At 47.4% G+C, this 22,725-nt stretch overlaps 4 protein-coding genes and 1 non-coding gene across 8 annotated transcripts in view; 3 read left to right on the forward strand and 2 right to left on the reverse strand.

The window, feature by feature from the left end:
• Nucleotides 1-355: 355 nt before the first annotated feature.
• LOC128106097 (U6 spliceosomal RNA) lies at nt 356-462 on the reverse strand. The gene has a single exon (XR_008216600.1). It is a non-coding gene; the product is annotated as a U6 spliceosomal RNA (small nuclear RNA).
• Nucleotides 463-4,546: 4,084 nt separating this feature from the next.
• Nucleotides 4,547-10,258, forward strand: Nicn1 (nicolin 1, tubulin polyglutamylase complex subunit). The gene is made up of 6 exons (XM_052720886.1): nt 4,547-4,757; nt 6,803-6,979; nt 7,549-7,662; nt 8,038-8,109; nt 8,504-8,608; nt 8,682-10,258. The coding sequence occupies exons 1-6, from the start codon at nt 4,626-4,628 to the stop codon at nt 8,721-8,723; spliced, it is 642 nt and encodes a 213-aa protein (XP_052576846.1). The 5' UTR covers nt 4,547-4,625; the 3' UTR covers nt 8,724-10,258.
• Nucleotides 10,259-10,375: 117 nt separating this feature from the next.
• Amt (aminomethyltransferase) lies at nt 10,376-15,524 on the forward strand. Of its 2 annotated transcripts, none has more exons than XM_052720843.1 (9): nt 10,376-10,805; nt 10,890-11,072; nt 11,518-11,598; nt 12,428-12,559; nt 13,167-13,245; nt 13,542-13,687; nt 14,121-14,301; nt 14,640-14,795; nt 14,894-15,524. In XM_052720843.1, the coding sequence occupies exons 1-9, from the start codon at nt 10,716-10,718 to the stop codon at nt 15,070-15,072; spliced, it is 1,227 nt and encodes a 408-aa protein (XP_052576803.1). In that variant the 5' UTR covers nt 10,376-10,715; the 3' UTR covers nt 15,073-15,524. The 2 variants fall into 2 exon arrangements, with proteins under 2 accessions (XP_052576803.1, XP_052576811.1); XM_052720851.1 differs by having other exon boundaries at nt 10,905-11,072.
• A 1,113-nt stretch (nt 15,525-16,637) lies between these two features.
• Nucleotides 16,638-19,719, reverse strand: Tcta (T cell leukemia translocation altered). 2 transcript variants are annotated; one of them, XM_052720935.1, is made up of 3 exons: nt 19,200-19,719; nt 18,810-18,864; nt 16,638-17,934 (listed from the first exon to the last, which is right to left on the reverse strand). In XM_052720935.1, the coding sequence occupies exons 1-3, from the start codon at nt 19,420-19,422 to the stop codon at nt 17,892-17,894; spliced, it is 321 nt and encodes a 106-aa protein (XP_052576895.1). In that variant the 5' UTR covers nt 19,423-19,719; the 3' UTR covers nt 16,638-17,891. The 2 variants fall into 2 exon arrangements, with proteins under 2 accessions (XP_052576895.1, XP_052576890.1); XM_052720930.1 differs by lacking the exon at nt 18,810-18,864.
• Nucleotides 19,720-19,866: 147 nt separating this feature from the next.
• Rhoa (ras homolog family member A) overlaps nt 19,867-22,725 on the forward strand; it is a 34,515-nt gene continuing 31,656 nt past the window's right edge. The window contains exon 1 of one of the 2 annotated variants that reach the window (XM_052720920.1): nt 19,867-20,030. The gene's annotated coding sequence lies outside the window, so the exon portion shown is untranslated. The remainder of the gene's footprint in view (nt 20,031-22,725) is intronic. The other variant, XM_052720916.1, reaches the window with a different exon arrangement.

The following is a 22,725-nucleotide window of genomic DNA, read 5'->3' on the forward strand; positions in this document are numbered from 1 at the left end:
AAGACAAGTCTCATTATGTAGCTCCAGCTGTCTTAGAACTCACTATGTAGACCAGGTTGGCCTCAAACTCACAGAGATCTGTCTGCCTCTGCCTCCTGAGTGCTGGGAATAAAAGCCCACTACTGATGGCTAATAAAGTTTGTTTGTTGGTTTGTTTGTTTGTTTGTTTGTTTGTTTTGGTTTTTCGAGACAGGGTTTCTCTGTGTAGCTTTGTGCCTTTTCCTGGAACTCACTCTGTAGCCCAGGCTGGCCTCGAACTCACAGAGATCTGCCTGGCTCTGCCTCGCGAGTGCTGGGATTAAGGGCGTGCGCCACCACCGACCGGCGTTTGTTTGTTTTGTTTTGTTTTGTTTTTTTAAATATGGAACGCTTCACGAATTTGCGTGTCATCCTTGCGCAGGGGCCATGCTAATCTTCTCTGTATCGTTCCAATTTTAGTATATGTGCTGCCGAAGCGAGCACTTGTTTGTTTTTTTAAGACAGGGTTTCTCTGTGTAGCCTTGGCTGTCCTGGAGCATGCTCTGTAGACCAGGCTAGCCTTGAATTCACAGAGATCTCCCTGCCTCTGCTTCCTGAGTGCTAGGATTAAAGACATGTACCACCACCACCCAAGTAATAAAGATATTTTAATAAACTATTAAACACAAGGGTTAGGAAAAAGGAAGGTACTCAAAAGGAGAGACAAGACACACCTGAGAGCATGGATGTGGGTTTCTCAAAGAAGAGCTGTGGGGCCTGGAGAGAGGGCTCAATGGTTAAGAGCACTAGGTGCTCTTCTAGAGGTCCAGACTCCAATACCCAGCATCCACATAATCATTTGTAACTCCAGTTCCAGAGGATCTGATGCCCTCTTTTGATCTCTACAGGGATCAGGTACCCACATGGCATATACATGTATATACAGAAAAAAACATCTATACACAAAACTCTGTATTCTCCAAGAGCAGCAAGTGCTCTTAACTGTTGAGCCATTTTTCCTACTCCTTTCTTTCTATCTTTTGGGGTTTTGTTTTCTTATTTTTTGAGACAGGGTTTCTCTGTGTAGCCCTGGCTGTCCCTGGAACTCCTCTGTAGACCAGGGTGGCCTTGAACTCAGAGATCTGCCTGCCTCCACCTCCCTAGTGTTGTTGGTTGTTTTTGCTCTTTGGGGGTCTGCAACCCAGCTTCCAAATAAATCACCCATAGAGACTTATTATTACTTATAAATGTCCAGCCTTAGCTTGGCTTGTTTCTTGCTAGCGCTCCTTAACTTAAATTACCCCATCTACCTTTTTCCTTGGGTCTTTTCCTATTCACTTATTTCTGTAAATCTTACTTTTACTTGGTGACTTGCTGTGTAGCTGGGTGGCTGATCCCGGTAGTCCTCCTCCTTCTCTGGCTACCTTCTCCTTCCCAGATTTCTCCTTCTATCTATTCTCTCTGCCTGCCAGTCCCGCCTATCCTTTCTCCTGCCTTGCTAATGGCCGTTCAGTTCTTTATTAGATTATTAGTGGGTGTTTTAGCTAGGTACAGTAATAACACAGCTTCACAGATTTAAACAAATGCAACATATGCCGGGCGGTGGTGGCGCACGCCTTTAATCCCAGCACTTGGGAGGCAGAGCCAGGCGGATCGCTGTGAGTTCAAGGCCAGCCTGGGCTACCAAGTGAGTTCCAGGAAAGGCGCAAAGCTACACAGAGAAACCCTGTCTCGAAAAACCAAAAAAAAAAAAAAAAAACAAAAAAAACAAATGCAACATAAACAAAAGTAACACACCTTAAAATAATATTCCCCAACACCCTAGTGCTGGGATTAAAGGAGTGTGCCACCATTGCCTGGCTTAATTTTAAATTATTTGTATGTATGTGTGTCCATGTAGGGGTATGTGCACCAAGTATAGATTTCCCTTAGAGGCCAGAAGAGGGCATTGTAGCTATAGGCAGCTCTGACCAGCTTGATGAGTTTAATTTTGCAAACCAAACTCAGTCCTCGGGAAAAGCTTCAAGGGCTTTTAACTGCTAAGCCATCTCTCCTACTTCATGGCCTCAAATTCCTGATCCTTATACTTTAAGTGTCTTTTTTTTTTTTTTTTTTTTTTTTGAGACAAGGTTTCTCTGTGTAGCTTTGCACCTTTCCTGGAACTCACTCTGTAGCCCAGGCTGGCCTCGAATTCACAGAGATCCACCTGGCTCTGCCTCCCAAGTGCTGGGAGTAAAGGCGTGGACCACCACCACCCGGCTGTATACTTCAGTATCTTAAATGCTCCCAAGTGTCTCAATATAAAAAGTAAAAAGAAAGCTTGGTAGATTGATGTGGTGGTGTACACCTTTAATCCCAGCATTTAGAAGGCAGAGGCAGGTGGATCTCTGAGGCTAGCCTCACCCACATCCATAGTGAGATCTTGTCTTAAAAACCAAACAAATTCCAAACCAATTATTTGTCTCTTCCCCAACCAACATATTTATTGGCTGGTTTGCTTTCTTCCTTTCTTAGGTAGGACCTCACATAGCCCAGGCTAGTCTGACACTTGGTACATAATTGAGATTAGCCTTGATCCTCTGATCTTTCTGATTCTGCTTCCACCTTCCCAATCCTAGGTTAAGTAAAGGATCACCATGCCTGGCTTAATTAATTTTTTTAACTAAATTTTACAGTATAGCTAGGATTACAGGAGTAAATCCCCACACACCACATGTCTGTATTCCTTTTTTCTTTCTTTCTTTTTTTTTTTAGACAGGGCTCTTTGTAGACTTCAAATTTCAAATTCCTAGTGATTAGCCTACTTCTGCCTCTGACCCCTTGGCATTGGGACTAAAAGATTGCACCATTGTATCTGATGTGTTTTGTATTTTTTAAAAGTAATTGTTCAGAGGGCCAGGAGAAGATGCTAATTCCCTTGGCCTGGAATTACAGACAATTGTGAGCCACCGTGTGGATACTGTGGATTGAATCCAGGTCCTCTGGAACAGTGATTCTCAACCTTCCTAATGCTAAGACCCTTTAATACAGTTCCTCATGGTGTGCTGATCCCCAACCATAAAATTATTTTTGTTGCTACTTCACAACTGTAATTTTGCTACTGTTATGAATCATAGCATAAATATCTGTTTTCTTTTTAAAAAATATTTATTTATTTTATGTATATGAGTGACCTGTCTTCACACCAGATAGAGGGAATCAGATCCCATAACAGATGGTTGTGAACCACCATGTGGTTGCTGGGAATTGAAACTCAGGGCCTCTGGAAGAGCAGCCAATGCTCTTAACTACTGAGCCATTTCTCCAGCCCAATGCCTGTTTTCTTTTTTTTCTTCTACTTCTTTTTTTCTTTTTGTCTAAGACAGGGTTTCTCTGTTTAGCTTTGGAGCCTGTCCTGAAACATGGTCTGTAGACCATGCTGGCCTCGAACTCAAAGATTCGCCTGCCTCTGTTAGGATTAAAGGTGTGTGCCACTACCTTCGAGTTCACACCATCTTTTTAAAAAAGTTACCTTTTTTGCTTTTATTTTATTTTGGGATAGGGTTACAGGAACTGTAACCAGGCTGTCCTGGAACTCAGAGCTCTGCCTACCTTTGCCTCCCTAGTGCTGGGATTAAAAGTGTGCCCCACTACTCGGGCTAATTTTTGTTTGTTTGATTGTTTTTCGAGACAGGTTTTCACTGTCCTGGAACTCGCTCTGTAGACCAGGCTGGCCTCGAACTCACAGAGATCTACCTGTCTCTGCCGCTGAGATTAAAGGTGTGCGCCACCATTGCCCAGCTGGTTGTTCTTTCTTTCTTTCTTTCTTTTTTTTTTTTTTTTAAATTCATTTATTTTTATTTTGTGTGTATTGGTGTTTTGCCTGCATGTTACAGCTATGTACACGTGTCTTCAGTGCCCTTGGAGGCCAGGAGAGGGCGTCGGATCCTCTGGAACCAAAGTTACTGACAGCTTTCATTTGCCATGTAGGTGCTGGGAACGGAAAGAACCCAGGTCCTTTGGAAGAGGAGCCAGTGTTCTTAACCATCACTCCAGCCCCTACAGTGTTTTTTAAGATAGGGTATCTTTTCTCTTGGGGCATTCTTGAACTCATAGCATTGTTGAAGAAGACTTTAAACTTATCCTCCTTCCTCCGACTCCAAAATAGCTGGAGTTACAGGCCTGAGGCAACATCCCTATTTTTTTTGGGGGGGGGGGTACTCGGGATCAATCCAGGGCTTTCCGTATGCTCGGTAAGCACTCTAGCAAATGAGCTATGAGCTCTTTTTAAAAATGTATTGCCCGTTTTTTCGATTAATGTCAGGGTGATGCTCATTTGTGTTCACGGCTTTACATATCTTAACGGACTACCGGCCTAACAAAATAGCAGAATCTAAGAAAGGTTTAAGCAGGCCCAAAGCATTCTGGATCCTTTGGATAAAGAATGGCTCGACCGTTGCCGGGAGCGGCCGGGGAGCGGCTCTCAGACGCGTGGTGATTGGTTGAGGAAGAACTTCCGCAGACACTTCCGACTCTCGACCCGCCCTGAGCATCGGTGATTGGCTGGCCTGTGCAAGCGCTAAGTCGCCTGGGAGTTGTAGTTCTTTTGGTTTGATAGGTGACGCTGGTAAAAGCTAGTAGTTGGAAACAGTTAGCGGTGATTGCGTTTGATCTCTGCCGCCAGCATCATGTCTCGTGTATTGGTGCCCTGTCATGTGAAAAGCACCGTAGCCCTGCAAATGGGCGACATGAGGACCAACCAAGGTCGGCCTGGCGTGCTGGTCGTCGATGTCACCTTTCCCAACGTCGCGCCTTTTGAGGTGAGCGACCCCTAGTAGGCGCGACCAAGGGCGGGGAAGACCTAGTAACCGTTTCCCAGGCATTTACTCATTCATAACCTCTGCAGTTCCCCTTGCTTTTGCGAACTGGCCCTATTCAGTAGCTTATACAGCCTTTATTAGACTAGAATTTCCTGTCCTGTTCTCTTCAGCATCTCTTCCTCGTGTCCAGGACACCACTGAAAATACAATTATGAACCTCAGTAAAAGTGAGAGGGTATTTTGGTTTTGATCATAGCTGGGATCCTTAAATAATGATGTAAACTTCCCCATTCCAATGGCTCCTGCCTCAGGTCAGGTGCAACTCATCCTTCTTCTAGGTCTTTCTAGTGACTTGTTTCTTTTTTTTTTTTTTTTTTTTTTTGGTTTTTCGAGACAGGGTTTCTCTGTGTAGCTTTGCGCCTTTCCTGGAACTCACTTGGTAGTCCAGGCTGGCCTCGAACTCACAGAGATCCACCTGGCTCTGCCTCCCGAGTGCTGGGATTAAAGGCGTGCACCACCACCGCCCGGCCCTCTAGTGACTTGTTTCTAATCCCTAGTTGCACTTCTATCTCAGCTGCCGGTGACAGGGCACTGCATGACCTCAACACAGGACAAAGCCCGCCTCTAACAGCATAGCATTCTGAGCCACCCTGTGACTGTGCCTCACTTACTCTCTTGACGTTATGTGTTCTGTGTTACAATATGTGGTTATCTCCCAAGATGTTACTTATCACTGGCTGGGGGAAACCTAATCTGACCCTGGAAAATCTGAATCAGTGTGTTTGAGGTGGCTCTTTGACATCTATATTTTTATTTTTTAAATGTTTAATTTTATGTGTATGAGTGTTTTGTTTGCATGTATGCTTGTATACTTTGTGCATACTTAGTACTGGTGGAGGTCAGAAGAGAGTTCTGAATCCCCTGGAACTGGAGTTATGAACAGCTGTAAGGGGCCATGTAGGTTCTGGGAACCAAACTTGGCTCTCTGCAAGAGCATCAAGTGCTCTTAACTCCTGAGCAATCTCTCCAGCCCCGATATCTGTATTTTTTTTTTTAAGTTTCATAGATGATTCTGATGGGCGTCCAGTGATGAAAACTACTGCTATGGCAGTTGATACTGTAGGTCTGCCCAGCCCATTGCCTCCCCCATGCCAATGCAGTGTGAGCAACAAACTATCCTACTATTTTTTTTTTAAATGTATACAGCATGTATGATTTCAGTCCAGAAGAGGGCACCAGATCTCATTGCAGATGGTTGTGAGCCATCATGTGGTTGCTGGGAATGGAACTCAGGACCTCTGGTAGAGCAGTCAGTGCTCTTAAGCTCTGAGTCATCTCTCCAGCCCCCCTATCCTACTATTCTTATTCTGGTCTTAGTATGCTAATTCCTTCTTAGTTAAGAGAGAGACAGAGACAGACAGAGAGATAAACAGAAGGAGAGATCCTCGGCTGTTACCAGGTTGAACTACAATTCTTTTCCATACAAGATTCTTAGATTCTCTTACTCTGGTACTTTTAAAAATATGCTACTTTTGGGTTGATGCGGCGGGGGGGTGTTCTTATGAATCCCAGAATGGTCAAGAATAGCTGAGGCTTATCATGAACTTTTGATCCTTCTACCTCTACCTCCCAAGCACTGGGATTACAGGTATGCATCACAAAGCTGGTTTATGCAGTACTGAGCATCTAGCAAAAAATCTTCAAACATGCTAGATAAGAAAAGCACTGAGCAGCTGAGCTATATCATTAGCCCAAAGTATTGCTTACCCACCTTTGCTTTCCACTTAGCAATATCATCCTTTCAGACTTCACATGTCCATTTTCTGCTTTCCTCAGGGTTAGGGTTCTGACCTCTGATACCATCTCAGATATGTTGGCATGGTTTATTCGCATGACTTACTGGACTGTGAGCATGTTTATGAAAGCAAAATTATATTTGGCCCCAAGAATTATTGACTTGCTTAGCAAAAGTGTAAATTCCAAATAAAAGATTATGTCATTGTGTCGGGTGCCTCATTTCTCATGGTGGGTTGCATGTATTCTAGTTGCAGGAGATCACATTTAAGAATTACTACACAGCTTTCTTGAGCATCCGTGTTCGTCAACATACTCCACTACACACACCATCCAAGTGGGTAACTTGTCTGCGGGACTACTGTTTGATGCCTGACCCACACAGTGAGGAGGGAGCCCAGGAGTATGTATCACTGTTCAAGCACCAGGTCAGCTGGGTCTCAGCATGGCCAGGGAATCCTAGATGAGGACTTCCTGCCTAGGGATTGGGCAGAATAACAGGAGGGAAGAGTGGGGCAAAATTGGGCTGGGCTATGATGCAGGTACTTTGGAGGGACCACTGTTCTGTCCTTTCCAAAGGCTTGGGGAAGCATTTGGTTTACTGTTGATTGGGAGCTGAGTCTTCAGTGGGTCATCTTTTGTTTTGTTTTCTTTTCGAGACAGGGTTTCTTTGTGTAGCCCTGGCTGTCCCGGGACTTACTCTGCAGACCATATTGGCCTTGAGCTCAGAAAAAGAAACTGTCTGCCTCTGCCTCCCAAGTGCTGGGATTAAAGGCTTGCGCCACCACCGCCCAACTATTTTTTTTTTCAATTTTATTTATTTTTTGTTTGGGACAGGGTTTCTCTGTGTAGCCCTGGCTCTCCTGGAACTTGTTTTGTAGACCAGGTTGGCCTTGAACTCAGAAAAAGGAACTGCCTGCCTCTGCCCCCCAAGTGCTAAGATCAAAGGCGTGCACCACCAAGCCCGGCTCAGAGGCTCATTTTTTATGTGTATCAGATGCTGTGTGATGTGACCAGAGTACTAGAGCTGCGTCTGATACTGCAGCAGCCATCACCACTATGGCTGTCTTTCACAGTAGAGGAACTGCAAATCTACCAGCAGGGACCGAAGGTAAGTGACTAAAACCTGCTGGCTAGCCCTTTACCTAAAACGCTCCTAGCAAGCTAGGAGAGATGGGGCACTGGGGTGGGTGGTGGGGTGGATAGTGAGACTCAGAAGGAAGCCTTCATGAATGTTGGAGGAGTGTGAATACACAAGTTCATAATCAAAGGCGGGGCTCTGTCTTAGTATCCCCTAACCTTTGAGACCACCCACTACTTTTAGGTGCTGGGATATGCTTTTTTGCTTATGTTCCTGGGTTCTCCTTTTGCGTAGCAGAACAGTTTAGCAATCTGAGCGTCCCTTTGATCTTACACTGAGCTTTTTCAAAGGGGCCTTTGCTCTCAGATTCTGCCCCACTTAGGACAGTATGCCTTTGCTTTGCAGAGTCCCTCCTTGACTTTCCCCAAGTGGCTTTCCCACCCAGTGTCCAGTGAGCAGCCTACTCCTCGCCTTGAGGTAAGCTAACACTGGGTATTAGCCACATGTACTTGGTTCTGATGTCCGGAGAATGAACACAAGGGCCTCTGGCTATCCTAAGACCAGCTGGGGATGCAACTCAGTGGTAGAATACTTTAGGTAAGATAAGATGCTGGGTTTAATTTCCAACACCACAAAAATTTGAGACTGGACTCAGGGCCCATGGTTCTTTTCTTCTTGGGTGTTCTGTGGGATTTGAGTCATCTCTGGTGTAGGCATGAATTGCTTACTGGATGAACATCAGGCCCCAATCACACATTCTGTAAGTTATTTGGAAATGTTACTGGTTCCAGCTGGAGTGCTCCATATCTTATATCTCTGAGGGCACTGCTGGGGAGAAATTCTTGACCACCATTTCTTCCTTCGGGTGTAGGGTCTCCCAGACCCCAGCAGAGTATCCTCCGAGGTGCAGCAGATGTGGGCACTGACAGAAATGATTCGGGCTAGTCACACTTCCACGAGGATCGGCCGCTTTGATGTGAGTGATCTCTTCCTTCTGCTTGGCTTATTTGCCTTGCACAGCTTGGAACTGATAGTCTCTTGTGTTGCAGGTGGATGGCTGCTACGATCTGAATTTGCTCTCCTACACATGAGCAGCAGCTTCTACTTGAGACATTGGCCTTCTGGGCCCATCCAGGCGTGGTTTGGCTACCAGAGGCTGAAGTGTGTTCCCTCCACATCCAAGTTTTATCTGGGTCAAAGGAATTCCTGAGTTCACCTTGTTGTTTTAGCATGAATTCTTTGTGGGGGCATTTTCTGTCTTTGTCTGACATGCAAATTCAGTTTCTTCCTCTCAAAAGTTCCAGGTTCTACTTAGAATCCCTGAGTTCATCCTGCCTCTCCTGCCAGTATGCACACCCCTGTCTTCCTCCATTTTCCCCATGTTGAGATAAACCTGTTTCGTGTAGCCTAGGAAGGCCACTGCTGTTTTGACACTCATGACCCGGGAAGCTTGAGGAAGAGATGCCCCCTATTCATTCCTCTGCTTCTGCTGGTGGCCTTTTTCTTTTGTATTATATCCATAAAAAAGAAAATGTCGCTGGGCAGTGTTGGTGCACACCTTTAATCCCAGCACTCAGGAGGCAGAGCCAGGCGGATCTCTGTGAGTTCGAGGCCAGCCTGGTCTACAGAGCGAGATCCAGGACAGGTACCAAAACTATACAGAGAAACCCTGTCTCAAAAAACAAAACAAAACAAAAAAAACAAAAAGAAAAAAGAAAGAAAATGTCTTAGATCCTTGCATGGTGGCACACACCTTTAACCTCAGCACTTGTGAGTTCAAGGCCATCCTGGTTTTACACAGTGAATCCCAGGTCAGTCAGGGGTACACAGGAAGACCCTGTCTTTGGGGGGTGGGGGAAGAAAAGAAAAAGAAAATGCTTCTCTTTAAATTTGTCTATTACTGGCCTAGGAGGCAGAGCTGGGGTTTGGGGGACCGTGAGTGCTTGAGTCTCTGAGCTGGTTCCTGAAATGTGTTCTTCGTCAGTTCTGGACAGGTGCTTTTGGCACAGCTGGGGCCTGAGAATGAGACCTCCAGTCTACTTGTCATCAGACTCAGCAGGAAGCAGGTCAATGACCCTCTTCCCAGTTGCTCCTTGCCAGTCCCGCTTAGGATGATGAGAGATCAACCTTGGGGGTAGTGTGTCCAAGTAAAGGTTTCACTGATGCCTTTGAGAAGCTGAGGTCCTCCACTGCCCCGAGCAACCATAAATGACGAAGGCTGCTGCTCTTTCTTGTGATAAAATCCAGTTTCCCTCTAGTTCTTCCTGACAGTGCCCCTGGGAACTATAATAAAGCGGTGCTGCAAGGTGTCTTGGACCTGGAAAATTGAACATGTGTATGTGCAACAGTTTTTTGGAAAAGTCTAGCCTTTGGTAGCTACCCTTCATTCTTGCCAATCAGCCTTCTTGAAGGTAGTGTCTTCATCTGCAAGATCATTGTTTAAGCCCATTCAGTTTTTGCTGAAAGGGTGCTCACCATAGTGCTGTGTTCAGGGAACAATGGTCTGCAGTATGCATGAGTAAAGAGGATTCTGGGGTGGCAGAGAGCATGCATAATTCAGCCCTGTGTTCCAAAACCCCAGCACTGGACCTACTGTGCAGCAAGATAAATAAATACTTGTAGACTACGTGACTGTGTTTGCTGCTTGTGTGTGCCCAGTGGGAGATCAAGAGACCACAATAAGACAGGACAGGATGGTACTGTGCCTGCCCAGAGGGTTTCACCCTCTAGTGAATGCTCCACCTCCCATGGCTATTTGACCTGAATGTGTAATTCCGGCTTTTCAGCCATTTGCAGAACTTTGACCTTCTGGAGGCTGGGAGGTCTAACCCCCAATTCTGGTTCTAGGCAGCTTGTTCTGCTCTGAACTGCCTGACTTGCTTTTATTAGCTAGAGGAAGAGCCTGAGGCCATCAGGAGTCAGCACTCTGTTTAAATCCCAGCCTGCCCTATGGGCTTTCCACCTCCCTTCCTATCCCCTGCAGGCTAGAAAGACCTGTCCAAGCAGGGGTTCGGACTACATCTCCCAGCGTGCCTGGCAGAGTAGTGGCCTTGGTGTGCCGGCTGCACCAGTTGCGGGTGACAATGCAGCGGACAGTGAGCGTGGTGGCCCCTCTGGGTTTTCGTCTGCAGGCACAACCCTTGGTCCAGAGCCGCCCACTCAGTTGTGTACAGGTGGGATGAAGGGCACTGGGGTTTGTTACTGGTCTTGGAGGGTGGGGGAGGAAGCTGATGGGACTGGGCCCTGGTGGCTTTAAGCCTGGCTGTCCACAGGATGTGCTCCGCAGGACTCCACTCTATGACTTCCACCTGGCCCATGGAGGAAAAATGGTGGCGTTTGCGGGGTGGAGTCTGCCTGTACAATACCAGGACAGTCACGTTGTTTCACACCTGCATACACGCCAGCACTGTTCTCTCTTTGATGTGTCCCACATGCTGCAGGTGAGCCGGGGCGGGATCTGGCCTTCCTTCCCATCTACAGTATTGTACTCTTCAGCTTTGTGGGAGGGTATCTTAGAGTGCAGTGTTAGGAACACTGGAGGGCTGACTAACTCAGGTCTTCTGATTGTTTTTCTCTGATCTCTCCTGCCCTTGGGTTTGCTAGAGCTGTACCTACTCTCATCTGCTGTGTGGGTATTGGTTTGGAAATTGGTTGGGTATCTTAGCAAGGTGCTAGGTCCCCTTGGATTCTTAGATTGTGCTCAGTCCCAGGAGGCTGGGAGGGATAGCAGAAATGAGAAGGTAGGACCTTTGCTATCTCCAGAACCCAAAGACAGTCACTTCTGGGCTGAACTACAGTATGGACAACTGAAGGACGCTCTCTTGCCTAGCAGCCTTTTAGATTGCAGATAATGCAGTGGCCTGAGGCTTTCCATATTTTCCCTAGACCAAGATATTTGGTTGTGACCGAGTGAAGCTGATGGAAAGTATAGTGGTTGGAGACATTGCGGAACTAAGACCTAACCAGGTGGGCCCATTTTATTTTTCTCAATGCTAAGTTCTTGTCTCAAGCTTAGGAGGCACAAAGATAGGTCAGGTATAGCTTCTCAGGCCTTGCTATCTTGAAGGAGTCTTTGGGTCATTTCCAGATATCCAGCCAGCTTTGGAAAAGCACTATCCCAGCCTTACTACATTTGGTTTTGAAAGGCCAAAAACCCAAGTTTATATGCTTTGACCTTTCATGCTGCCCATACCTTTGACATTTATAGCATGATCCCTAAACCAGCAGCCTCTCCATTTTCTAGGACTGTCTTAGGAATATGCTTAGGCACTGCTCTCAACCTGCTGAGCCAGAACCTTAGATTTTACAAGATCTCTAGGTGGCTCACGTGACTTATCAATCTCAGGGTTTGGCCATCCAGTTAGAAGGAGAAGGCCAGCCTTACAGTGTTTTGAACCCATTGCTAAAGAATGTGATGGGAGCCCGTGGGATCATGAAGATGGTCTTTGAGGCTTTGAGGTCTTTATCCTGGAGGTTGGCACATGGGTGGAGATACTGGGATGGGGTGAAGCAGTAATTCCTAGGTGTCATAGAGCATGAAATGGATTTCTAAGAATTGAGTAGTGAGGGAGCCAAAGGATCCCACTCACCTGGGAAGGTCCCCTAAAGTGGGAGGAGTAAAAATTACTTGACAAATGAAAATCAAAGACCCTAGATTTGAGCCTTACCTTGCACACTTTACCCGGAACTGCATTCATGAATTTATGGAAACTGAGTGAATCTAAGAATGTTTCTGGCTCACACTTGGCTTTGGCGTCCTGGACTCGAAGACAAGGATGTTCTGTTTTACTGCTAGGGAATACTGTCACTGTTTACAAATGAAGCTGGAGGCATCTTAGATGACTTGATTGTGACCAATACTTCAGAGGGGCACCTGTATGTCGTGTCCAACGCTGGCTGCTGGGACAAGGACTTGGCTCTCATGCAGGTATAGCTGCCTTTTATTCTAGGTACTTGGTATTCTTTGTTTATAAAGCAGTGCCCAGTGCAGATAGGGGCTCAGAAAATGACTTACTAAAACAACAGTCGCCAGGCGGTGGTGGCGCACGCCTTTAATCCCAGCACTCGGGAGGCAGAGCCAGGCGGATCTCTGTGAGTTTGAGGCCAGCCTGGTCTACTAAGCAAGATCCAGGAAAGGTGCAAAGCTACACAGAGAAACCCTGTCTTGAAAAACCCTCCCTCCCAAAAAAAAAAAAAATTTAAAAAATTAAAAAAAAAAAAAGAATAAAAAGAATAAAAGAACAGTCAATAGACTAAAGAGTAGGTACTCTCTGGTGCACAGCAGGGTTTGGGGATGGGGACTAGAGAAGGTGGGAGATAAAGCTGACCCTGACCCTGAAATGAGCATCCTCTGGTAAGGGTAGATGAGGTGACAGACAGACTTGGGCTTAGGTCATCCTTACCATTTAGCAGCTGTGTGACTTGTAAGATGGTAACCAGCCTGCTATCTAACTGCCCAGTTCTGCAGTGTCCAACCCATAGTAGGTGCTCAGTAATGGTTTCAAACACTGATATGTTCCTGTTTTTCATTTCAGGACAAGGTCAAGGAGTTCCAGAACAGGGGCAGTGATGTAGGCCTGGAGGTGGTAGATAACGCCCTGTTAGCTCTACAAGGTAAGAGTGCCAGGTTGGGGCTAGAGGCAGCCCTGGCCTTCCTGACTTTATTTGCTGCTTAACATGGATAATATTCCAAGAGGAAGGTATGGATGCTGTGACATCTGTATGCCATAATTCCAAAGTTAAGTATCTTCACTCTCCTCTCTGCAAAGCTATCCATGGGCTAGGGACAAGGACATCCTCTCCCCTCCTGCACAGTTGGGCTTGCTTGGGACCTGTTCTGCTTCCTAAGCAAGGGCTATAGTCTAGGTGGTGTTGGGTCCAAGATCCTGGGTTATTCTCTTTGGGCCCAGGACCCACTGCAGCGCAAGTGCTACAGGCTGGTGTGACAGATGATCTGAGGAAACTGCCCTTCATGACCAGTGCTGTGATGGAGGTGTTTGGTGTGTCTGGCTGTCGCGTGACCCGCTGTGGCTACACAGGAGAAGATGGCGTGGAGGTATGTTGACAAGTAGTTATTCCCCATGGTTTCTCACACCTGTAACCCCAGTGCTTATGGAGATAGAAGCAGGAACATCTTAGTTCATGGTGGGCTGGGTTTCCATAGTAAGTTCCAAGCTAAGCAAGGCTACATAATGAGAGCCTATCCCAGAGAAAATAAAGCCAAAACAAAATCCCAAAACAAAAAATATAGTTGTAAAGCTTGGCATGGGGTGGCACATGTCTATGATCCCAGCACCCTGGAAGTAGACAGGAGAATCCTAAGTTACAGGTCAGCCTGGGCTACCTGTCTCAGAAAGAGGGGTGGGGGTAGGGGGAAATGGGGCATATAATGCAGTGGTAGAATGTTTCACTTCCGTACAACCAAAAATGGTAAAAGTACAGGATTCAAGAGGGGTGACTGCCTGTCTGCTCTCTGGTCCTTTGTGCAGATCTCAGTGCCAGCAGCAGGGGCAGTCCACTTGGCAACTGCTTTGCTGAAAAACCCAGAGGTGAAGCTGGCAGGACTAGCAGCCAGAGACAGCCTGCGCTTGGAGGCAGGCCTCTGTCTGTATGGGAATGACATTGATGAACAGACCACACCTGTGGAAGGCAGCCTCAGCTGGACACTGGGTGAGCTGGGCTAGCCTTCAAGGGGTCCTGAAGATTAGAACACCTTTTAATGAGACCAGCCAGCCCATAACTACTTCTAAGGTTGTATATGCTGGAACAAGTAACTCAGCCTTGCCGAGCCTTCATTCCCTGAAGGTGCTACCGTGACTTCCCTATTATAAACTGAGGACCCTAAGTATGGCTTCCAGGGGGTAGGAGATGGTTGATTGACTGACTGTAGTGCAGGGGAAGAATAGAGCCCAAGTGATGCTTGATGGATGACACTTGGGACCTTGGTAGTAAAGACTTTCTGTGTCCAGGGCTTTGTTATGGCTTACATCTGGTGTATTCTGTTCCAGGAAAGCGCCGCCGAACTGCCATGGACTTCCCAGGAGCCAAAATCATTGTTCCCCAGCTGAAGGGTGAGGTGCAGAAGAGACGTGTGGGGTTGATATGTGAAGGGGCCCCAATGAGAGCACACAGTCCTATCCTGAGCACAGAAGGCACTGTGATTGGTAAGTGGTCTAGGATGGGGACACTGGCTGGCAGGGTGTCCAGGGTAGGGATATTGGGCTGGCAGGGTGGTGTTAACCTATGGCCTATGCCTGGACAGGCACAGTGACCAGTGGCTGCCCTTCACCCAGCCTGAAGAAGAATGTGGCAATGGGTTATGTGCCATTCAAGTACAGTCGGCCAGGGACACAGCTGCTGGTGGAGGTTCGGCGGAAGCAGCAAATGATGGTGGTTAGCAAAATGCCCTTTGTGCCCACCAACTACTATACTCTCAAGTGAAGATGGCCCATGGAAAAGCCCTTCCCCCAGGAGTCTTGTCCTCGAAGGCATTCCATAGTGCTTAGTCAGAACAGTGAGGCAGAACTGTCGGGGTGGGGGTGGGGTGGAAGCTGAATGCTGTTTGCTGTGGTCTGGTTAGGGTCGGGAGAACATCCCATCTATTCTTCTCTATCAAGCCATCCTAACTTTAGGGCCCAATTTTTTAAAATAACAAATCACCTTAATTAATGTTCTATTTTAGTCCGCAATCCCACTAACCTTATTCTGCCAGGTGCTGGCTATAACAAACATCTGCCTTTGGAGGATAACACCTGCCCAACCTACCTCACCATGGTTTCTCTAATTTCAAAGGGCTATTACTGTGGGCAGTGTGAGCTTAGGTACCTCCTCCACTCTGCTCCCCATGAATGCACACCCTGCCTTTCCTTGGATAAAAATGACGTCTGACTCAGTGTTGGCCGAGTTGTTCCTGTGCGCAAACTTAGGGCTGGCTAAGCAAACACAGACTCACCCTTCCACATTCCCTAGTCAGCTCAGCCTGTTGTGAAGCAGCAAGATATGGCAGGCTTGGTACTTGGGCTGACCTTGGCTCTTGTTGTGAATAACTGTACTTTACTAACGTGGGGGAAAAAAAAAAATCAAAGTAAGTTTCCTTCTGGGGCTGGAGAGATGGCTCAGTGGTTAAGAACACTGGTTGCTCTTCCAGAGGATCTGGTTCAATTCCCAGCACCCACATGGCAGCTTAAAATTGTCTGTTATCAGCCGGGCGTGGTGGCGCACGCCTTTAATCCCAGCACTCGGGAGGCAGAGCCAGGCGGATCTCTGTGAGTTCGAGGCCAGCCTGGACTACCAAGTGAGTCCCAGGAAAGGCGCAAAGCTACACAGAGAAACCCTGTCTCGAAAAACCAAAAAAAAAAAAAAAAAAAAAAGTCTGTTATCCAGCTCAAAGTGATTTGACATCCTCATACAGTCATAAATGCAGGCAAAACACCAATGCATATAAAATAAAAATAAATCATAAGAAAGTTTCCTTCCTTCTTCCTTGCCATGGTCTCTAGCTTTATTGTTCTTTTGTTCACTGGGTTCCTGGGCTGCCAATCCAATACTTGTCTTCTTGGCTTCCAACACAGGTTCTGAGAGGCTTTCCTTGAAAGGGGCCATGTATATAAGAACTAACAGAGATATAGATGTGGTGTGGCAACATACCCCTGTAATCCTAGCACATCAAGTTGGAGACAAAAGTGTTAGGAGTTCAGGGTCATCCTCAGCAATATGTTGAATTGAAGGCCAGCTTGGACAACATGAGACACTAATTCAACTCTCCCAATGCCCCCCACTCCCAAATCCAAAAAAACTAATGGGTATATTGCCCCTCTTGGACAACCTACCACCACTCTAGGGAGCTGGCATCAGTTCTCCACCTCTGCAAATTACTGTATTTTGGATCCTGAGGACAGCACACCCAAGATCCCTTACCAGCTGCCCATGTGCACACACCCTTATCTTGTTGGAATAACCACACAACTGATACAACCCTTGTCTTGTTGGAATAACCACACAACTGATACACTTCTGTGTTTAATATGCCACATCTTCAGTTACTCCTGGGGTGGAATGTGAGACCTTGACTCTTTGTAGTGATGTCAGTGGGTGGACCTGAGGCTGTGAAGAACATCTTTCTGCCATACAGATGCATTGCTGGAGTAGGTACTTGTGCATGAGGAGCTCAGTACGGTTTCATTTATAGTACACCTGCTACAAAGTCTTTGGAGACAAAGGTTGCCAGAAGGCTATGTGACATCTGACAGAGACAGTGGGACATCTGAGGTAGCTAGTAACCAGCAGAGACAGGCAGAAGTATAACCATTAGAGAAGAAGACAGATCCAGGGCCACAGTGCTTTTAGGAACCATAGTGATCTCAGAAATTGGTGTTTTCCTGGGGACATTTGCCACCCACCCCTTTGGAACCTCTCCTGACCCACTGTGAAGGGCCCAGGGCTATCTGGATTGTGGCTCACTCTTACGGATATTCCTAAGGGCTGAAACGATACTAGCAGGCTCTTAAGATGAGGCCCTTGTCAAGATGGGAAGTGATAAGGAGGTAGGGCACAATGACTGCTTAGTACCTCCCTAGGAGGGGACAAGGTACAAACCAAAACACCCCATGGGCACTTGAGCAGTGGAGACGGCAGTTAATACCAGGGACTCTTAGTGCACTCTGTCTTTCAGGTACTCAACTTGCCCCCAAAGAACAGAGAAACAGGTCAGTTAGGAAATGATAACTTCCTCTGCCTGCCTCAGATCTAGAAGACTAGTTGGGCCAGGGAGGTACATGTTTGGTGCTCTAGCCTAGCCAGGATTTGCTGGCTTCTTGCCTACAAAGCAAAGCCAAGGAAATCAGAGCTTAGGGGAGAACAGACTTGCCTTATAAATCTTAGAACTGATTATCCTCAAGATTCCTCTTAGAAGGACAAATCTCTATAAGATCATATCCCAAGGGCATGAGGAGGGCAGGAAAAAGACAGTGAAAAGGGGGCTGCTGACCTCCCCAACCAGAATGCTTCTCAGCTCTGACCCTTGACAGAAGTCTTAGGGCAACACACCAGGGTAGAGACGAACTTCACCTGCCCAGTACCTGGAGCTGTTGGAAGCAAGGCTGGAGGCAATGGAGGCTCACCCTGGAAGCACTGTGGTACTCCAGTCCCCCAACCCCAAGCCCTCTGCAGTTGTCCAAGGGGGTCTGGGCAGCAGCAGGATGCAACATAGGAGCCAGCAGACCCAGTGATGTCTCTGGAGACCCTTCTGCTGCTGCCTTCCCTTATTCTCTGTGGGTTTTGAGAGGTTCATTTGCTGCCATTTCCCTGAAAATAAAGGAGAGAAGCAAGGTTACTTCATGGATAGCAGAATAGTCTATCCATGAATACTTGCCATTAAGCAGGCAGTCACAAAGGCAAATTAGATCAGGCCACTGTCTTGCTGAATCAGTCCTTCAATTGCTCTAGGGTCCTCCTATGCTCTAGTGTTTCCCAATACGTCTGTCACATTTGTCCTTGCAGTGGGCCTGTTTTACCCATTTTTTTTTTCTTACCAGTAAACTGCTGTCTTCTCTCTCTGGTCTCAGTTTAGGTGTTATGGTGTGTGGGGATGGGGCTCCCCTGAGCAGCTTTGCTTTTCTACTTATTTCCCCTCTAAATCTCTTGCTTCCCCTGTGTGCAGAGTCTGGGTTGTCCTTGTTTTCTGGACCTCCTATGACCTGGCAGAAGCTCAGAGATTGGCTGAATGAAATGTCTTGATAAGTAAGCTGTTTTTTTTTTTTTTTTTTTTTTTTTTCCAGAGATTAGGAGGCTGACTTGATGAGGTAGTGTGCTAAGAATAGAGGCTGTTAGGTTGGGAGTTATAGCTCCAATGTTACAGTACTTGCTTAGGACAGATGCTCTTGCTTTCCTAATGAAGGACTTACCAACCAAGGGATTTATTTCCAATAGACCTGCCACTTCATCTTTCTAAAATGATGGTAGCACCACCATCCATCCCCACTGAATATGCTGATAAGAGGCTCTAAGGCACTGGTAAACACCCAACTCCAATCCTGAGCTCTACCTGCAGAATTGGAGGATTCTTACAAAGGCCACTAAGCTGGTGCACTCACATCCTGAGAATTCTCTTCCCTGTCACCAGCACTGGAGTGTCCTCTGCCTGTCAAGCATGGGGTTGGGATAGACAGAGATTTACTCACCATGAAGGGAAATGTGTGGAGCCATCAGGTGTGGATCCATTCTGGCCACCCAGACCTGGAGGCAGGAACACACCCAGAGCTGCAGGAGGCTGAGGGTGGGGATCTGAGCAGGCATTAGCTCAGGACAGGTCAGGGGCCACCAGTACAGTTTAAAAGATTGGGGGTGGGATGCTAGGGACTAGTAGTATTTTCTGGTAAGGGTTTTTGAGAAACAGTTACAATGTGATGATGGACAGGTGGGGATTCTGGTGTAAAATGATATGGGGGTGCAAGTCTGGGTACAACGAGGCTTCTGGGGGATCAGTGGCCGTTTATGCGGACACAGGAGAAACAAGTGGTACAGATGGTGGCAGGGGCAGCCAGGCCACGGAGGTTCGTAGGGAGCCTCACCTGGACGGTGATACAACCCGGTCACTGTGTTCCCGTAGAACCCCCACGCCAGCTGGATGCCCAGGAGACTTAACACCAACCACAGCAAGAGCAGCTTGAAGAGAGTCACTCGCATGTCTTGTGTCTCCCACTCCCGCAGGAACTCGCTGCCCAGGGTGCCCAGCGCTCCGAGCACCATAGCGGGCAGAGCTTGCAAAAACTGCCCAGACCAAGGTTCCGCCATGACTGGCCAGCGCCCCACCGGGTGTACGGTCACCGTAGTTCTCACTGCGCAAGCGTATGGTCTTCCGGGGTTAGGCCTGTAGGTGCGCACGCGTAATATCAGGCAAGGAAGATCTACTTCGCTTGCGCGAAGTGTTGGCAGTTTGGGGCAGGGCTTTAAAACAGCGCAGGCGCACCCATCCCCACCCAGCTCACTTAAAGGATGAGTGATTCCGTGAGTATAAAATAGCAACTCGGTCTTTTATAGCCCCGGAGTTCCCGTGATGCTCCACGCGGCTGCAACGATTGGTTGAGAGTCTTGCTTTTAGGGCGTGGTTGCGCTCTTGAGCAATCGTGGATGAATTGTGAGTGTGCGCGCGTGAGCGGGGCCGCGACTGGCGCCAGCTCGAGCCCGCAGGGCGCTCGGGGGCGCGCACGTCGCTCCCCGCCCTCCCGCCACCGCCCGCCCTCGTTCGCTCGCGCTCCCCGCCCGCCGCCCGCGGTCCTCCGTCGGTTCTCTCCTCAGTCCGCCGTCTCCCGCGGAGCTGCCGGTCCTCGTCTCCGAGCTTGCGGACTCGTGGACAGGCGTCCTGAGCGCGAAGAGGCCGGACTCGGAGTCGTCGCCTTGAGGTGAGCAGGAGCATTCCCTCCAGCCGCCTCGGCTCCGGGCCCGGCCGGCCGGCACTTTTCCGGCCACCCGCCCGTCGCCTGGTCGCGGTCGCGCCCCACCTGCTGCTCTCGGCCGGCAGCCCCTGGCCCCGGCCCCTAACCTGGGGCCCCGCGCCCGAGGCGGCGGCCCCGCCCGCGCAGTCCCCGGAAGCGCGCCCCGCCGCCTCCAGTCCCCCTTCCCCCGCCCGCCCGGCCGGGCCTGGTGGAGCCCCAGCCGCCCGCCCTCCCCGTCGCTTCCTCTCAGGGCTGCGCCGGGCTGGGCGGGGGCTCCCGGCCGGCCCGCGACCGCGCTGGGGTAGCCTGCCACTGTGAAGCGCGCGTGGCTGTCGGGAGTTGAAATAGGCAAGAAACTCTTGTACAACTCCATTTTGCCTTTTACATTTAGTGTGGATCATTAATCACGGTTTTATACCGGGTGAAGACAGTGAAGCTTTAGGTGGATTTTCTGTTTTCAATGCCGTATTCTTAGAGATTGTGTAAGTAAAAGACTGTTTTGAAATCTTAGCGGTTAAGACTGTATGGGGGAAGCTATTTTCCAGTTGAAAAAACATTTTAAAAATAATTTGGAGAGGTTGCATCAAGACAGATGTATTTCTACTTAAAGTTACTACTTTAATTAAGAGTCACTTACTGATGGGTCCCCTTTTCGGGTCGTTTTCATGAAATTGCACTTTTTGCACCCAAATGTGTTTTTTTTTAAATTTACGTTCAGTAGCATAAAGTGGACAATTGGCACCGATTTTTCTTGTTGTTGTTTCAGTATTGGCTCTGCTTGTATTTTCTAATAGTCCTCACTAAGAATTTTACTCTGTTGGTTATTCATTTGGTTCTTTCTGTCTTCTGACATTCCTTTGAAATAAGTGTTTTCTGCGGGTTATATATCATCAGATTATACTCCCCTGGCAAACCTGGAGGGGGGGGAAACTCATACTTTAGGATGTTGTATGTGGTGAGAATTTTCAGCCATTTAGTGTCACATGCCCAAATGTGTATGAACTATCTGGATGGTGTTTCACCTTTCACATGGCTAGTTTGGTAGTGATACTTATGTTTTGAGCATTTAACACAAATATTGTTAACTAAAAATACAAGGCTAGGTATTGAATGCTGTTTTGTTTTGAGGATTTGTCTACTTACGTGGAGCAGTGATGTTTCTTAGGGACATAAAATATATGGAGCTTGTTTTTTCTGTTTTATTTTCCTCTTTGGTGCTTGAAATTAAACTTGAGGCTTGGGGCATAGTGAGCAGGTGCTGTTTCTCTGAGCTTCATTCCAGCCCTATAACTAACTTTGAGTCAAAGTCCAGTGCTCAACTTACACAGCCTCTACCCAGAAATCTCCAGGAAGAGAATGGGAATGTATCTAATCTGCCGATATTTTCCCCCATTAGGTGTAGTATTTTCGACTGGAAAAAAAAATCTTCAGGATTATAGGCCGACTCCATTTGTAGGTGTGGAGACTGAGCTCAGGGGCTCTTTTCAAGAGAAAGGTTTATTAGTACTCTGCAGAGAGAATGTTGGGCTGATAATGACAGAACTTCCTGCCTAAGACTTAAAAGAAATGGACACAGGGTCTGACTTGAGCCCTAGAACTTACTCTGTAGATGTAGCTGGCCTCTTATTTTCATAATGTTCCTGCATCATACTCCTTTCTGAATAGTGCTGGGATCACTGGGTGTGTGCCACCATTCCTGGTGAGACTTAAAATTTTTGAAGGTCATATGTCTGGTAGACGAGAACTATTTTTCTGTGAAGTATTCTCGTGTACTCTCAGCTAAAATCAGGAGTTGCCGTTTACACTCCTGCTCTTCTTCACCTTGCAAATTGTGCATATTTAGGGAGAATCTGGTCAGTCCATTTGCCAAGTGAATTTCAAGTTTTGTTTTGTTTTTGTTTTTTTACATTTTTACGTAGTCCTTTCTTAGCCTTGCCTTTGAGTTTGTTAGTTTTCCTGAGGACCCAGGCTCCAAGAGTTCACTGTTAGCAAAGACAACATAATGAGGCCCTCCTGGGGTGTTTTCAGGCCACTGTAGGCACTTTTGACTCGATTTCAGTTGGGACTGGTGAGAGTCTGCATGCATCAAATGAGCAGTGATCTGTGCACATGTTTGATAGTGGGTTGTGGGAGTGTTTTCAGAGTCCTTATACTTTCTCTGTCCATCGTTAACTTCGTTTAAAAGTCCATCCTGGTCTATTAGGGGTGTAAATTATTAGAAGAGTAAAGTCTTCAAGTGTTTCTTAGTCCATGGGGCGGAGTCGAAGTAGTAAGAAGAAGAGGAGGTTGAGTGTTAAAACTATTCTTTTGGCGCGTCCTAAAGAGCCAAGAGATTGGTTAACCTCATTGAAAGACTAATTTGAGATCAGTGGATTTCTATAGACAGTACTTTTGGTTCTGCTGCATTATAACTACTAGCAGTGATGACAAATTGCTCATAAATGCAGAATTTAAAAATTGGAAGCAGATCATGCGACAAACCTATAATCAAAGCACTCCAGGGGATGAGAGGATTGTTGATTTGAGGCCAGCCTGGGCTATATTGCAAAATCCTGCCCCCCCCCCCCCCCCCCCCCCCCCCCCCGCCCAAAAAAAAGGAGGGGGATTCCTAATAATATCCTCTCTTCTTTATGCTTCTGTCCAGTGGACCTCAGTTGTTACA

The sequence above is a fragment of the Peromyscus californicus genome, unplaced genomic scaffold, assembly GCF_007827085.1.
Source record: "Peromyscus californicus insignis strain IS unplaced genomic scaffold, ASM782708v3 Scaffold_11__1_contigs__length_118956290, whole genome shotgun sequence".
In the NCBI taxonomy this organism is placed as follows: domain Eukaryota; kingdom Metazoa; phylum Chordata; class Mammalia; order Rodentia; family Cricetidae; genus Peromyscus; species Peromyscus californicus.